At 34.8% G+C, this 17,500-nt stretch overlaps 1 protein-coding gene across 6 annotated transcripts in view; it reads left to right on the forward strand.

Annotated features, from left to right (window-relative positions):
- Positions 1–17,500, forward strand: part of LOC115218094 (sodium/calcium exchanger 2-like) — a 327,718-nt gene that overhangs the window by 207,592 nt on the left and 102,626 nt on the right. For 4 of the 6 annotated variants that reach the window (XM_036507833.1, XM_036507834.1, XM_036507836.1 and 1 more), the window contains exon 6: positions 14,420–14,461. The exons of the other annotated variants lie outside the window; for them this stretch is intronic. In XM_036507833.1, coding sequence (XP_036363726.1) covers positions 14,420–14,461 — 42 coding nt within the window. The remainder of the gene's footprint in view (positions 1–14,419; positions 14,462–17,500) is intronic. 6 annotated transcript variants of the gene reach the window in all.

The following is a 17,500-nucleotide window of genomic DNA, read 5'->3' on the forward strand; positions in this document are numbered from 1 at the left end:
TTGGCGGTTGGTCCGTAGTGGTGCTTGAGAGAATGGTACAATAAATATTCTGCAGAACAGCTGTTACTTTCTTGTTTACCATGCGAAACATTTCTTGTTTCGATGAGTTCTTTGATCTAAGATGTGTGTGCATACGACACTATATTTCTATAGTTGTGTATATAATTATAGATATGTGTATTGAACATAGTTATACACACACACACGTACACACGCATAGGCACACACACGCACATATATATAGATATGCCTATATATATATATGTATATGTATTTACATATATATATATACCTATGCACATACACATAAATGTATACATACGTGTGTGTGTGTGTGTGTGTATATATATATATATATATATTCCTATAATTCTCTCTAGCGTATTATTATGAATGGTTGTTGCGTTCAAATTTTATAGATAGTTTGGCTATATTATAATGGTTGGTTGACTTCATGGAATAGACTTTCATCTTGAATTATACATGGTGGTGTTGATTTTGATTATTCGTTATTGGCATGCTTCGAAGCAATTCATGCCAGCATTCCAGCCGATGTAAGCATAAGAAATAAAATCATAGATTGCAATATGTAGAAAAAAGAAATAATACACAACCTTGTTTTTCTATTTTAAAATTGTGAATCTAGCCATCGTTTGAGTTTTGGTTTTATCAATGCACATTATCATGTGAACCAACAAACTGCATTTTCTTTATACCGAATTCTATCAAGGTGTCCTGTCTATCTGAACAATATTACTACATATGGTGTACTACAATATCCCTTGTTACAGACAGCTGGCTAGTTTTTGCTAAGCTAACTCGGCCCCTTCAGACCAACTCGTATCCTTCATCTCAATATATGTTTTATTCATCATCACCATTACCATCTACCAGCACTAAAATACACACACACACACACACACACACACAATGGACATTAAATGATTATGATGATGAGGAGGAGGAAATAGTTATTTCGTGTGTACTACCTTTATTTAAGAAGGTAATGTGGATATGATTTGAGGGAGTTTTAGCTACTATTTCTACCAGGAAGTTGAGCAAACAAAAAAAGTAGCATCGGTTTCTTGTTGTTGTTTGATCTTCACTCCCACCCATCTGCAAATCAGTTCTGATTTATAACTAAAACATCTGTGACCATTCTGTCATTTAGAGATGTCTAAAACTATGTTATCTAATGCACCTTTCCCTTATTTGAGATGGTTCTATATAATTTTACCAATGATTTGGCTGATATTTCTAGCAAATCAAGTGACTACAAATATAGCTTCATCATTGACCTTTTACTAACATTGTATTTCCTACCCTTTCACCAATCTGAAGAGCAAGACACAGTTCAATATCCATAGAATCCACCAAATACCTTTAAATCTGTTGCCTATCCTGGGAACATCCAAACCAATCAATTGCAACTGGTGCCTTGAAAATTAGGGATTAATGAGATTACAAGTTTTATGTCCGTGGCTTAATGCTTCTTAAATCTCCAAATAACCCATTGCTACAAATCCTGAGCTTCCTCATCAGTGAAGATCTTTCCTGATAAATGTATATCCTCAATATAGCAAAGATTGTTTCCCAATGATTGGCCTTGCTCTCCAGAGACAGAGAATGCTTCATCCTGCTCGCCTGCCAATAACAGCCAACACTTTATGGGCATAAACATGGTTGTATGGTTTAGTAATTTGCTTTCCAAATGCATGATTTGAGGTTCAGTCTTACTCCATGGTACCTTAGGCAAGTGTCTACTACTTTGGCTAAGTGGATCTGCTAGGTAGAAACTAAAGACAGTCCATCATGTGTTCAGGAGGCTGGGGTTTGTCTCCTTGTCTTGATATCATGTGATTGACTTCTAATATTCTGCAGAAACATGTCTGGCCATGTGGAAAATACTACCTCGCTTGGAAATAGGAAGGGCACCCAGCCAAAGAAAATCTGCTTTGACAAATTCCATTTGATGAATGCAAGCATGGAAAAGTAGATTTTAAAACGATGCTGAGCTTTACAATGCTTAAGTGAGACCCATAATAGAATGCACGTCCTACACCCAGGCTGGTACTGCTGCTATGCACACATCCTAGACCACATCCAAAGATAGGCCACCTGACTCATCAACACTCTTCAATCTCTGGTTCACAGTTGTGCTGTCTCTTCTCTATCTTTTCCACTGGTACCGTAGTCTTTCTTTGCTCTTCCCTACTCACTCATTTCTCTCATCACTCATATTGCTTCAACCTGAGAAGCCCTGCACTAACCACAGTGCCTAACACTTCCTCCCAAAACATCATCCTTGCCAGCAAATCTTGTTTTCTTTACCTCCTGTACCATGAGGAACATTAGTTGCATCAATCTTACCAGTCTTATAGGGATTGCAAAGACTATGCATACTGATGTATACCAAAAAAATTATACGACAAAAAAAAATGTCAGATGAATTGGAAGTTTCTGACAACAGCCAACAATTGCACAACACTGATAGATGAGGAAGCATCCAGGTGGTCGCTCAGCCTGCTAGAAATTGAGGTAAAATCTTCTTCAAAACACAACTTCATCATCATCAGGCATTACTGAAAATCTGTAGGTTGAATACCATTTATCGCCATCTCCTTTGTGTTGTCCCTATACATTCTCTGTATTTTAAGTATATCTGTGTCTTGATATCATCCAGCCACATAATACTTTGGTTTTCTCTTTCTATTTGCCTTTCATTTTTTTTTTTTTTCTAATTGAATGTCCGAAATATTTCAGGTTTTTTTTTTATCTTTGATGATGTCTAATAAATCTTTTTTTTTTTTCTATTTTAAGTATAATATACTCTAAAGTACTACCACATTTGAGGGGATTCTAATCAATTCCATAATACTATTTCAATGGCTATCTTTCAGAATCATATAATTGAGTGGACCATACATACCATTTTAATAATATTTTCTCCATTTTCAATATTAGCACTTTTTTATGTTCATATATTTGACATCATTCAAACTACTTTTCTAGATATCTCAATCCTCTTTTTGATTTCTTATTTGGCTGTTTTTTCCGGATTAGCATTACTCGTGTTGCTTTACAATTATTTCCATTTCACAGAACTTTCATTTGTCATTTACTTTAGTTACAAGGTCATATCTCCCAACAGCTAATAAAGGCAGAATAATCAGCCTATGTTAGGTTGTTGCTATCCATACCTCCTGCAGAACATACCTGACAAGTTATCTACTTTTCTGAAGGTCTGCTCAGTTTATAGGTTAAATGAGCTTGAGAATTGTACGCAGCTTTGCTTCCCTTACAACAAGACATTTATTTCTTATTTCTTTATTGCCTGCAAGGGGCTAAACATAGAGGGGACAATCAAGGACAGACAAAGGGATTAAGTCAATTAGAGCGACTCCAGTAACTGGTACTTAATTTATCGATCCCCCCAAAAGGATGAAAGGCAAAGTCAACCTCGGCAGAATTTAAACTCAGAATATAACGGCAGACGAAATACAGCTAAGCATTTCACCGAGTGTGCTAACGTTTCTGCCAACTCGCCACCTTTATTTCTGTCCTTCTAATGTACCTTAACCCCTCACCACCTGACTAACATAAAGCCACTTCTCTCAATACTACTACTTCTCTGTTGAGGTACCCTGTGAATTACTTGGTAGCCTCTCTAGTACGGTACCACGTAAAAGCAATCGGCAATTCTGATTGGTATTAGGAAAGACATCTAACTGTAGAAACCAGGCCTCTAACTCATCAGCTCCTCTTGAACCACCTAACCCATACTAGCATGAAAAACAAATGTTAAATGGTGAGAACGATGATAATGATGATGGGGGTGGGAGTCAGATCACTCCCTGCTGCTTCAGTATAGTTTTGTAATGATTTGAAATTCTTTATCACATATCTCAAATTATACATTCGAGTACCTTTACATATTTTCATCTACCATATAAAACATAGGTAAGCATCATGGTTTATGTTTAAATCTCTTACACATATTGTTCTTAGGTTCAGTAGTTCTTCCAAAATTCTTGTTTCTGGTCAAAAATCACTTTACAATTGACTTAATTGACTTAGTTCTTCATTTTTTTTATTGATGTATTTATATATTTGATGACTTTTTAATGAGTATTTTAGGAGTGCAATTCTGAGCTTTTAGTTTCTTTGATAATGAGACAAAGAGAGATTATTTCATCTAAGTTGGTTTGTGTGCATACACACACACACACACACACACACACATACACACATTACCTAAGACATGTTATTCAATCTAGGCTGTAGAAGCTTTTTTAATGCTTCTGCTAGCATTTCCTTTGCTCCTGTTGCCTTTCCAATTTATCAATGACTTTATTGGCTTTATCACACTACATTTTTTTTAAGCTGAAAAGCAAATTAGATAATGTAGCCCAAATTACATTATGTCTATAAAACAAAATACATGACAATTATGCGTAAAATGTCTTTGATTTTTGTGTCTGCTGAATCTGTGCAGTTCTTTGGGCTAAATAACAAATACAACAAATAGACAAGTTAGTAAAGGACTGCCAACTGATTGTTCCTCTTAAATAATAACTACTCTCGGCTTTACATCCCACCTTTCATATACATACATAGATGTATATATATCTTTTATCTTTTTACTGGTTTCAGCCAGAGGCTGAGGCCATACTAGAGCACTGCCTTTCAGTGTGTTTGGATTTTTTATTTCTGTACTGTTTCTGGTGAAGTAGCAAGTTGGACAGAACTGCTCCTTTTTGTATCTCCTGTTGTAGTACAGTTCATCTAGCATCTCAGCTATAAATTTGTGTAGATGCTCTTTAAAGACCTTCACATCTACACCTCGCAATTCTCTGAGGTTGTCTGGCAGAATGGTGAATAGTTGTGGATCCTTAAAACCCAAGTTGTTGCAATACTAGTTCCTTATTCAAGATGGAGAAGACAGGGTTTCTGGTACTATGCGTTGCCATGCAGTTAAGTGGTTTGTATAGCTTTCAGTTCCAAAATTGGTAGCTAGAACTTTCAGGATCTTCCATCATGTGTATATCACTTCATGTCTTTCATGCCTTCTCTCCAGGAAATAGACCTTTGGTTCCTTTAGCCTCTCCCAGTAGTTTGTCCATTTCACTGAGTCAATCTTCTTTGTGTAGTGGTGCTAGATTGACACAAGTTCCACCACCAGTTTGATGCTCTGTGATGACAATTTAGGAGCAGTAATATGTGTATATAAATATATACAAACACACACACACACACACACACACACACACCACACACACACACACACACACACACACATCTGAGTATAAGCTGTAAAGGAGTGATGCTGGAGCTGTGAAATCTTGCATGCATTGATTAATAACTGCATTGCTTCTTTCCAGCTAAACTGACATCTGACTCCAAAGAAGACTTCAAAAGTAACGAGTAGAGAAAGGCTAATATTGCTGCCCTTATTTGTGTTCCCTGCTGCAGGGAGAGAAGATCCAGTTGTTTTGAAGATACCTACATCCACACTATGTAGGTCTCCTAGGCTTTTGCAGATGATATTGAAAAGTTGTGAGCCCTTGAAACCCAAGCTGTTGCAATGTCTGGTTCTGTCTCCTGATGGCAATGTTGGAATTTTTGGCACCATGCAGTGGCACCCTGTTCTTAACTTCCAATGCCTAAGTTTGGCCCAAGTATTTCCAGTATTTATTTTCCAGATGTGTATCAAAGCATATCTTACCCATCTTCATTCTAGGAAGTAGAACCATAACTTTTGTCAGCCTTTCCCAGTAGCTGACAAGTTGCATTGAGATAATCTTCTTTGTGTAGCTTCAGTGGATTGCTTCAAGTTCCACCATTTAGTTTACACTGCGGTGACTATAGTAGTTGAGTACGTAAGTTCTTCAGGTGACCATCATGGTTTTCTCTTCTCTCGTTCTGAAAGTTCTAAAAACCCATCCAGGAAGTCATCTGCATTTTATTGTCAACTCAGCAATATGCATTTGGAAAGATGCATCATTACTCAAGTCAATACCCAGGTCACACTGGTCTTGATTCAGTGATTGCAGTTCCACCTGGGCCAGTGTATCCTGTCTGCATTTCATTCCGTTTTGTGTACTGGTAGCACAGGACTTGGAATTTTCCAGCATTAAACTGCAAGTTATTGTTCTCAGCCCATTTGTATATTGCATCCATCTTCTGCTGCCAGTATACTACATCTCCAGAGTTCTGTATCCTGAGAGACTTTTGTATCATCTTCACAGCTGGCAAAGGTGTCTATCTGATCAGCTGAGGGCATGTCTGAGACGGTCACTATGATTAGCAGTGGCCCTAAGATAGTGCCCTGTGGAACACCACTCATTTGCATTTCCTTAGGGGTAGCTTCATTGGTTACTTCTACTTGTTTTCTATCTTTTAGAAAGCTGTGTAGTCACTCTCCAAGTTTCCCTACTGTGCCAAGATCATGTGACTTGTGACATATTGACTTTATGAAAGACTTTTGCAAAGGCAAGATATATCAGGTTCTCATTTGAGTTTTTGAGTAGTGCTGTAAAAGCTGTACCAGGCAGCTTCTACCTGGTCAAAAACCATGCTGGCTGTCAGTCAGCAAGTCATTCTCTTCAAGGAATGCAATTAGCATCCTCCAGACTATTTGTTTCATGACTTTACTGACATGAGAGGTCAGAGAGATAGGCCTATAGGTTTTAGAATCTGCTCTGCTTCCTCCTTTATGGATAGAGCATCTTATTCACTCATATATATAGGTATTTATGCTTTACATATTGACATGAGTTGATATATATTTATATATATATATATATATATATGTGTGTGTGACACGTAAAAGCACCATCCGTTCGTGGCCGTTCGCCAGCTCTGTCTGGCACCTGTGCAGGTGGCACATAAAAAACACCCACTACACTCGCGGAGTGGTTGACGTTAGGAAGGGCATCCAGCCGTAGAAACACTGCCAGATCTGACTGGGCCTGACAAAGCCTTCCAGCTTCACAGACCCCAGTTGACCCGTCCAACCCATGCTAGCATGGAAAACGGACGCTAAACGATGATGATGATGATGATATATATACATATATGCATATATATATATATATATGTGTTTGTTTTGTTGTTTGTTCCTTCTCGAGCCACACCCGGCTCATAAGGGCTGGTTTTCCAGTTTCTTTAGTGTATAATTTCCCTACCTGAATGGATGCTGGCCCATTGTAGGTGAGCTGTTAGATGCAGGAGGAAACAATGAGAGAAAGTTGTGACAAAAGAGTCAGCAGAAGTTCACCGTTACCTTCTGTCACAGCTGCATGGAGCTTAGGTGTTTTGCTCATAAACACACATCACCCAGTCTGAGATTCAAACCAGCGATCCCTCGAACGCGAGTCCACTGCTCTAACCACTAGCCCATGCTGACTCTTTCACCCCATATATATATATATATATATATATGTTATATATGGAAATGAAACAGTAATACTTTATGATTTATAAATGAGAATTGTTGTTGAAATGAAATAAAGTAACTTTATGTGAATATCAAAACTGGATCGTCAAGTTTATTCCCAGGGAATTTACTTCTTGCAGCACTGGTTATTTCTAGAATAGACACATTGCAGGCTATATGCTATTTTTGCAGACTAAAACTGTGATCTGGTTTCAAATCTTTGTTGAACTCCATTCACTTCAGTCTAACCACTAATGCTCATTAATAATTTTCTTGCTTGTGGATGTGTTGTGGATACATTGTTTTGACAGGTATTCTCAATAGTAAATATTATATGTGTGTGTGTGTGTGTGTGTGTGTGTGTGTGTGTGCTTGTGTGTGTGTGTGTTTTATTAGAATGTTATTGTCACTGTGACGAATGATTTAAAGATTACATTGAAGAATTTCTAACATTTCCAAGTTGCAAATAGCTAAATCAATGAAATATTACTTCTTCTCTCTTACCATTAACTCAGGCGCTTACATTCCCGCATTGGTACTTAGTGATATCATACAAATTTCATTGTTGTATATACTGAAACAGGTAAGTTATTCAATCAAGAAACATAGGTGATGGTGATGGTAGTGGTAGCAGTAGACGCAGTAGTAGAACAATTGAATAAAAGAGGTAACAAACATTTAAATATACATTATCTTAAATAAATGAATAGCACCAGGTGGAACGTGTTAAAAGATAAACACAAGACTTCACTGCTAAATGAATATTCTCAAAATTTGTGAAGAAAGGAAGAGAAGAAACCAATCTGACTATAATAAAACTAGACCAGGGAAAGCAGACATTTCCGAAGAGTTTATCTATTTCTATAAATTTCTAATAAAACAAGTAAAACAAAAAGTGGGATAATAAGGATATATATATATATACACACGCACACACACCCACATATATATATATATATATATGTAGAAGAGATGCAAATGGGGAGAAAATGTATAAATGATATAAAATAGCAATGATGACATATGCAATTATTCGAATGACAACAAATGTAAGTGCTAAGATAGAAATTATATAGTATTTAATAGAAAACTAAATACAACTGTAATGATGGAAGCAATGAAATTATTGAAGAATATTACTGTGCCAAAAATAATTTACATCCAAAACAATCAGTGGTGGTTGTAAAAAATGTCACATTTATAATAATCATCATCATGCCTGCATGGGTTGGACAGAATTTGTTGCAGTAGGTTTTTCTATGGCTAGATGTCCTTTCTGTTACCAAGTCTTATATGTTTCTAAGCAAGGTAATGTTTGCCCAAGGTCAGACATGTTTTTACAGAATATTAGGAATGTATGACTGCTTATACGACAGTGACTCTCACTTACAGCTATCACATGATTTCAAGACAAGAAGATATAATCATACAGACTCTCTCTCTCTCTCTCTCTCTTTCTCTCTCTCTCTCTATATATATATATATATCACTCACATACACATTCATTACAGACCAAGAAAGGTACAATCAGAGACAAAGAACTTAAGAAAAGATGAGCAGGTGTATACCTAAAGAAAATAATGAATCTAATTCCTCGGACATCAAACAAAATAATAGCTCAGTGAGGGAAAGACTTGAACCAACTCAAGTAAAACAAATCTTGTAGACAAATAATACAATAATTCCATTGATTACATCAACTCCAGTACATATTGACTGTAACTTTTATTTCATCAATCCTGCAAAGATGAAAAGCAAAATTGACCTTGACGGAATTTGAACACAGAGTCTAAAGAGCTGGAAGCAATGCTACAATGTATTTTATTCTGTGTGCTAACAATTGGTAAATGATATTGAATAGCTTCAGAATTGTATTTAAAAATGTGAGAATTCATACTGCTTCATAATTTAGAAATGTGAGAATTCATACTGCTATATATCTGTCTATCTATCAACCTATGTGTGTGTGTGTGAAAGAAAATCAAGGAATCTTTTTAGAATGCAAAACAATTATTATATATATAATGATAGCACAACAATTAAAAGACAATGATGACCAGGGTGATGATAATATTATAATGAATAAATTCTAAATTTTTTATATGACCTCATATTTTGAGGTAAGAAGCATGTGAATTTATTCAACATTTGTACTTTGCAAGTATTTATGCAGTTAATGTAACTTTAGCAGCATTTGAACACAAAATTAAATGACATGATAATACACCTCAAATTATCCATGTGTAACCAATTTTGTCACACACTTCCCAAATGATAATTATAATTAATGATTTTTAACATAGATACAAGGCCACAAACAACAAGTTAAGTAGAGTTGTTTATATCGACCAACTAGTTGGCAAATATTTACTTTATCAACTCCAGAAAGATGAAAGGTAAAGTTAATTTTCGTGTGATTTGAACTGAGAGCATTAAGAACTCTGTTTAATTATTATCATGCCATCATAATTCACACACAAGTCTCTTTTTGTTTTAAGATGCCACAAAATGTACAACATATAGTGATTCCAGTATTTTATTGCAACAATGCTAGACCCATACTTTTTAAAGTTTATCATGATATTCTGCAACCCTTTTGAGCATGTGCATTTTTCAGTTCTAATTTTGACATTGCTATCACCAACTCAACAAAATTAACATCAGTATCAGACTGTTACCATTATCTTCATGATCATTGCTTAATAATTATATCGACAATATTAGCTTTCCATGGATACTTAATGCTTTAGATTACTTGAATTCCATCAAATGATGACACGATCTCCAAATGAATCTTTTTAGGAAAAGTTATAGCCTTTGCTTAACTGATCTATAAATAGATCTGCACAAAATAATTAAGTTTTCTGAAAATATAAATATCAGTAAGGGATATATTCATATATTTCACCAATCAATGTATTTGAATATTTTGTCAATGAATATATTAAGATTTGTCTCCAGTGCATATGTTTTCCCACAAGTGAATATTCTGAACTATTTCATATGTCAATGTTAAGTGTAGGTATGGACATGAACACATGTATGGCTGCATGATTCAGAATTTCGCTAAGCAATTGTGTGGCTTCCTGTTTAATCCCACTGTGCAGTACCTCATATATGTATACATACAGGTGTGGCTGTGTGGTAAGAAACCTACTTCTCAACCACATAGTTCCAGGTTCAGTCCCACAGTGTGACACCTTGGGTAGGTGTCTTTTACAATAGCCTTGGGCCAACCAAAACCTTGTGAGTGGATTTGGTAGATGGAAACTGAAAGAAGCTCATTGTATATATATATACATATATATATATATATATTTATGTGTGTATGTATCTGTTTGTCTCCCACTGTTGCTTGGCAACTGATGTTAGTATGTTTATGTCCATGTAACTTAGCAGTCTGACAAAAGAGACCAATAGAATAAGTACTAGGCTTACAAAGAATAAGTCAATTTCTTCGTCTAAAAACCCTTTAAGGCAGTGTTCCAGCATGGCCACAGCCAAATGGCTGAAACAAGTAAAAGAATAAAAGAATATGTATGAAATTTCCCAGACGCAAGAGAATCAGGTACTTAAATAGTGAAAGCACCAAGGTCAAGTCAGTTGTAATCGTATCATGTACAAACAGTATTTAAGGACAAATACATACTTACTAAAGTAAACACGGACTTTTACTCCAGTTATGCATACATTCACAAATGATTGACTAAATACACAATTAATCATCAAGGTCACCCATGGGTACGCTCACTGCACTTATTGTACCACTGTCTGTAGATTCTATATACAAATGAATTACATGTTCTAAGTTAGGTGCCAGATAAACAAATAACAACAGATGGATTGTGGTTCACTTCAGCTGTTTTACACGTGTTTTTTATTGGCAAACAGATGTGTTACATCATGCTCCTCTGGCTGAACATATCTATAATTCACTCAGTGTTAAATGAATTTGGTTAACTACATCAAACAATCAGATAGCAACAAATGCAAGTAAAAAAAACATTCTAGGAAATTCTTCATATATGACAAATAAATCCAAATATTGTTCAGAAGAATTTCAAGAAACTTGGAGTATAAGACAAGAATAAGAATGGAGAAAATCACATCTTTAATTGGTGATTACACCATACATTACTGATAATCGTTTCTACTGTGCCAGCATATTTTGATACAGAAAATAGAATACAATACCAGTCAAATTAATATCCTATATCTGAAAATATATGCTAACAACATCATTATAAAGGCAATCCAAAACAGATTAAATTCAAAGTAAACACAGTTAATACCACACACACTGCTACATACACACACCACACATGCACACACACACACAGTTACCATCACATGCTACCATGCACACACACACGCAGTTACTGCCACACACACGCAGTTACTGCCACACACACGCACACACACACACATGCCAACCATCTTCACACTCTCCTGTCCCAGAAAGCACTTTCTCTTCCTCGCTTCAGAAATACAACAGCCCATGGACTGTTGGTTGATAATTGTTTTCCTCTTCCTTTTTTCCCATTAAACTTTCTTATTTTTCCTGTTTCCAATGAAGAGCTATGCTCGAAATGTAAGACAACTACCCTTTGAATGTCATATTAATACATTGCTTGTGCTACATCCTCACATTTGATTGAGTTTTCTTTTGTCTTTTTAATTGACTATATATATACATATACATACATATATATATATATATATATATGTATATATATATATATATATATATATATATATATATGTATATATATATATATATATATATATATGTATATATATATATATATATATATATATATATATACGTATATATATATATATATATATATGTATATATATATATATATATTATATATATATATATATATATATATATATATATATATATATATAGGGAGAATTCACAAAACAATAAATGACAAAGACAGGTGGTGTAGAAAACAGATGTATTAGTATAATGCTGGGGAATTGAAAAAGTCTTTCATTTTGAGCCTATGCTCTTCCACAGAAAGGAACACAGAAAGAAATAAGGAGAGAAAAAAATGGGTCTAGTGGCTAGCAATCTATCATGGTGAATGCCGGATAGAAGGGTCACACAGGAGAGCTAAGAAGAAGGGGATATAACAAAGTAGTAGTGATCCCAAAACGTCCAGCTTCTCCACCCACTCTTCCTGAGAAGACCATGGATATAAAGTCGTCTGGCACCTCATTCACTGGACCCTGTCAGAAACAACCATTGTTACACTTTCTAAATGGATTCCTGAATGCAACTAACTGTGATTATGGATATTCTATATTTATCAAAAACAGATGCTAAGTGATGATGATATATTAATTTTTAGAAGGGAAGATTGACAGAAACTTTGACATTTCAACCTATTATCCATCCACAGACTGATGATGGCTAGTAAGCCAAAACTTTGAGGTCACAATGAGCATTTTCCTTGTTAAATTGAATATATTGAAGAGTTTCACTTTATCCCTCAGTTTAATGTTTGGCTGTTTTCATAAACAACTTTACTTAAAAATAAACATGGAGATATGTATATAGATATTAAAAAAATCTCATATTACAATTGTTTTTGTGACACTGTTACTGTCAAAACATTGCTAAATTTTTCTCACCATTAAATACTCTTCATTAAATATTATAGCATAACTAGTTTATATACATATATATATATATAGGGAGAGTTTATGAAAAAAACAAAAGACGAAGACAGGTGGTGTGCAAAACAAACAGATGTATTAGTATAAAGCTCAGGAATAGAAAAAGTCTTTTATGTTTCAAGCCTACGCTCTTCGACAGAAAGGGACACAGAAAAAAACAAGGAGGGAAAAAAATGTGTGTAGTGGCTAACGATCTATCATGGCGTGGGGAAAAATAAGATTGATGAAATGTGTGTATGAAAGAAAGTTATTTATTAAACTACATCAGTATGGTATGTTTGTATTTCATGATATCCTTACAAATGCTTAAAACACAGAACAGACTCTTTCGCTGACTGTGCGTGTGTGTGTGATAAACATAAACTAAAACTTGTATTTTATGAAAGAAACAAATTTCAATTTTTTTTTTATCGCCTGCCATCACTACATCATACTGTCATAGTCTCAGTGATTGACTATTTAACTATTTATCTCTACACTCGACTTATTTAACATAGCAACCACATTTTTCTCTGAACTGAGGAATCACACATGACATGTCTCCTATTATGAACCTTATGACATTATTGACCAAATCAAATAAAGACAGATTGATTGCAATAAAAATATTGGTTGAATAGAAAAAAAAATGTTCAAACGAAACGGAATTACTAGATGAAGTGATTTGCTTGGTCAGTGCGTTTTTATTAGTCTTTTCAAAAAGATAACTCTATTTCATGGTGTAAGTTTCCTGAAATAGGGCTGATGGAATTTACTCAACAACAATTACCAGAACCCTGCCATTATCTCTATTACTGCCAACTGTCTGTCTGCTCTCATTGTTGTCTATTCCGTCTTTGTCATCTGTTTCCTATCAATGTCATCTGTTCCTTGTAAATATTGTTTCCTCCCTATCAGTGTCTCTTCAAAACCTGTCACCATCATTTCCTTCTCTTTTGCCATCTCTTCTTTATTGTTGTCTCTTCTGTGTTACTGTCATCACTTTTCTAATATTATCATCTTTTCATTCCTTTTGTCATGTCCTCTCTATCTCTTATCATCAGCTGTTTCTAATGTCATTTACACTCTTTCATTGTCTTCTCATCTTATATTGTCCATGTCACAATCATTTCTTTCTCTATCACCGTCATATTTTCCTTATCACTGTCACCTCTTCTCCGTCATTGTCTCTGCTCTGTGTGTTGTCATTGTCTGCTATTGTCCACGTCATTCTCTTTCTTATCAATGTGTTTGGCAAAGTCAAATATCACAGTAGTCTCTCCCACACTATTCAGGTTGTATTGTATTCAGGTCGGCATCAGTGCAGTCAAGCTCATCTCATGCATCTCTCAGGTTTGTACCACTTTTACTTCAACATAAGGCTGTTTTTTTTGCGTTTATTGTCTTTATTTTTCTTTGGTTTCTTAACTCATTTAACCCAGTTGAAATTTAACTATTAACTCTTGGTTTAAACAGCTTGCTTGCTTGCATGCTTTGATTTTGACATGTTTTACTACTCTGATCTTGGTTTTTTTCCTTTTTCTAACAAATATATTGCTTGTTCATCAATACTTTGGAATCAGTCATTCATGTTTTTTCCTTGTTTTTCTCCTTATTCTTAATATTGCTAACATTACTACAATTAACACCAATACTTCTACTGTTGATATTATTACTGCTAACAATAATAATACTAACAGGAATGATACTGGCAAAAATAATGCTTCCCTATTCTATGTCTTGCTCATTTTTCTTCTTACTTATGTTATATCTTTCTACTAATCAACCATTTATTTCGTTTTTGTATTTGGTTTGCAAGATTCTTGATGTGAACTCATACATTGAAACATATTTTGTTGTCTCAAAGGAGGATCATTGTGCCAATAATAAACACACACACACACTGGTTGTCTTTCACTTCTTTTATTCTTATAAGTCAATCATTTAACCAGTTAACTATTTGTTTGTTTGGTTAATCCTATGGTTAACCAATCAACCAGCGTGGTTTGTCAAAGTCCTTTCATTGCCATTTATGACCTCATTAATGACATGCCCCCGCTATTTCAGGTCTTTCTGTCGCAGTGACAAATAAAACTAAAACAAACCTGGAGGGGGGGTCATGGACGAGGTCTGGAATGGCAATAAAAAGACTTTGACAGACTTAGCTGATAGATTGAATGATTGAGTAACCAAAGAATTAATCAACTAATTAATTAGCTAATTGGTTAAATTATTAACCAATTGACTAATAACAACAACAACAATAATAATAATAATAATAATAATAATAATAATAATAATAATCCTTACTTTCATAAGCACAAGGCCTGAAATTTTGTGGGAGGGGACTAGTTGATTACATCGACCCCAGAATGTCACTGGTACTTAGCAATAATAATAATAATAAAGAAATGAAATAGAACCAGTGCATAAGTTTATTATTGGCATAATGACCCTTCAGAGATACAACAAAGCCGTTTCTTACTCTCTATATCTTCTCCTTCATTTCACTATCTGTTGTATGTGAGAATGATAAAGAAATGGAAAAAGACAGGGAAATCCCTTCTCTTCTTCCCCCTTTTTTTCCCTCTTTATCACTTTCATGTAGTTATTTCTATTGCAAATTTTTTTCTAAACTTATGTTCTCTTTCTCTCTCTCTATCTCTCTCTCTCTCCTTCTCTATCTCACACACACACACACACACATACATACATACATACATACAAATGCACTCAGATAGATACATACATACAAGCACACACACACACATATCGATAGATATGCAAATACATTATCTACTTTGTTTTTCTTGTGTTGCATGCTGGAATGCATATTCTATTATTGTTAGCATGAAAGAGTTTTTACAATAAATACTAATTTCATTATTATTATTATTATTATTATGCCTTTGAATGCTTCTCGACTTTGTATGTAACATTAGTGTTCATTTTTTTATCATTATAACTAATATTATCTATGGGGGTTGTATTTTACATATGGCTTGAACCTATGTATTTGGTGGGTTGTTTCTTTTTGATTTAGCTTTATTTAGAGATATACTATTAAGAATATTTTTACTTCTATAATAAGAACACGTTTTATTCATTGGAGTTATGTAATTTTTTTCATTTGTTGATTTTGGTAGATTTATGTATGTAAATTTCAATATGATGATGGCCAATTCTTTAGTGGATCCTATCAATGCCTGTACATCCTGTCTCTGATGTACAGCTTTGGTCACAGAATGGACACGTAGATATTTGGTTGGCAGCTCCAGGTGTAACTCTGTCCTGGTAGTACTTATCTTTCCTGCTTATCCTGGTTGTGCTGAATAAGTTTATCTTCCATATTTCCAAGTACCCTCCATTAATGAGACCACCAAAGTTTGGGAAGGTTAAGTGGTGTCTTTTCCACCCTTAAAATTTTATGTTGCTTCTCTTCAACGAACCACTTATTTGGTCTTCTATCTAGGCATTAGTCATGACCATGGGTGATACTGGAGAGATTCAAGTCAGAAATGCATACTACAAGGTCAAACCATCTCAGTTAATGTCTGTATAGTGTAGATGTAATATTGTGTGTTCGTTCAATGGAGAATTTCTGTATGAAATCCTATTTTGGCCAGTAACTAAAAGGAACTTCCAGAGACACTGGTTGATAGCAGTTTCCAGCATTCTAATCTGCTAGCAATCTATGGTCCATATTTTACACCCATACAGGACAGTATAAGCATAGGCTTTGTATAGAGACTGGGATGATTGCTAAGAAAGACTCTCTATCCGAGCCTTCCAGAAGATAAAGAGGTCTTTCTAAGACTGTTTAGAGTATCTTTGTCCTGCATGTACTAATTCGAATGTTGTTACATAAACATTTGAATTGAGAAAGCATGTCTTGTAACTGATGTACTGAAAAAGTAGGAGGAGAAATAGCAGCAGAGTACATCAATGAAAGATGATCTCAATTTTCTGGACATTAATAAGCTTTCTTTCATGAGCTCAAATGATGGATGAAACTGTGTGCATCAAGAGTACAAGCTATACAGCACAGTCATCAGTACACTGTAATTCAATGACCTGTTAAGCTTTCTGATGTTGAAAAGGTCCCTGTTGAGAAATAATGTTAATTGTGTCTTTTGTCTCCCTTTCTGTTCATCAGTTAACTGTGTGGTAACAAGACAAGGAAGAGATTAAACAATATAGAGGATAGTTCATAACTTTTCTGGCACCTATTTCTGCAATTTAAGAGCACAAATTTCTGCCCTCCAATAACATATTGGACCTTGTCTCTGCATTCAACTGGCAGAGAAGATTCATGGATTTAGGTGGGCAGCCAAACTTTCTATGAACATTCCACAGAATTTGCCTGTTTACAGCATCAAACACTTTACACAG

The sequence above is a fragment of the Octopus sinensis genome, linkage group LG12 (genome assembly GCF_006345805.1).
Source record: "Octopus sinensis linkage group LG12, ASM634580v1, whole genome shotgun sequence".
NCBI lineage: Eukaryota > Metazoa > Mollusca > Cephalopoda > Octopoda > Octopodidae > Octopus > Octopus sinensis.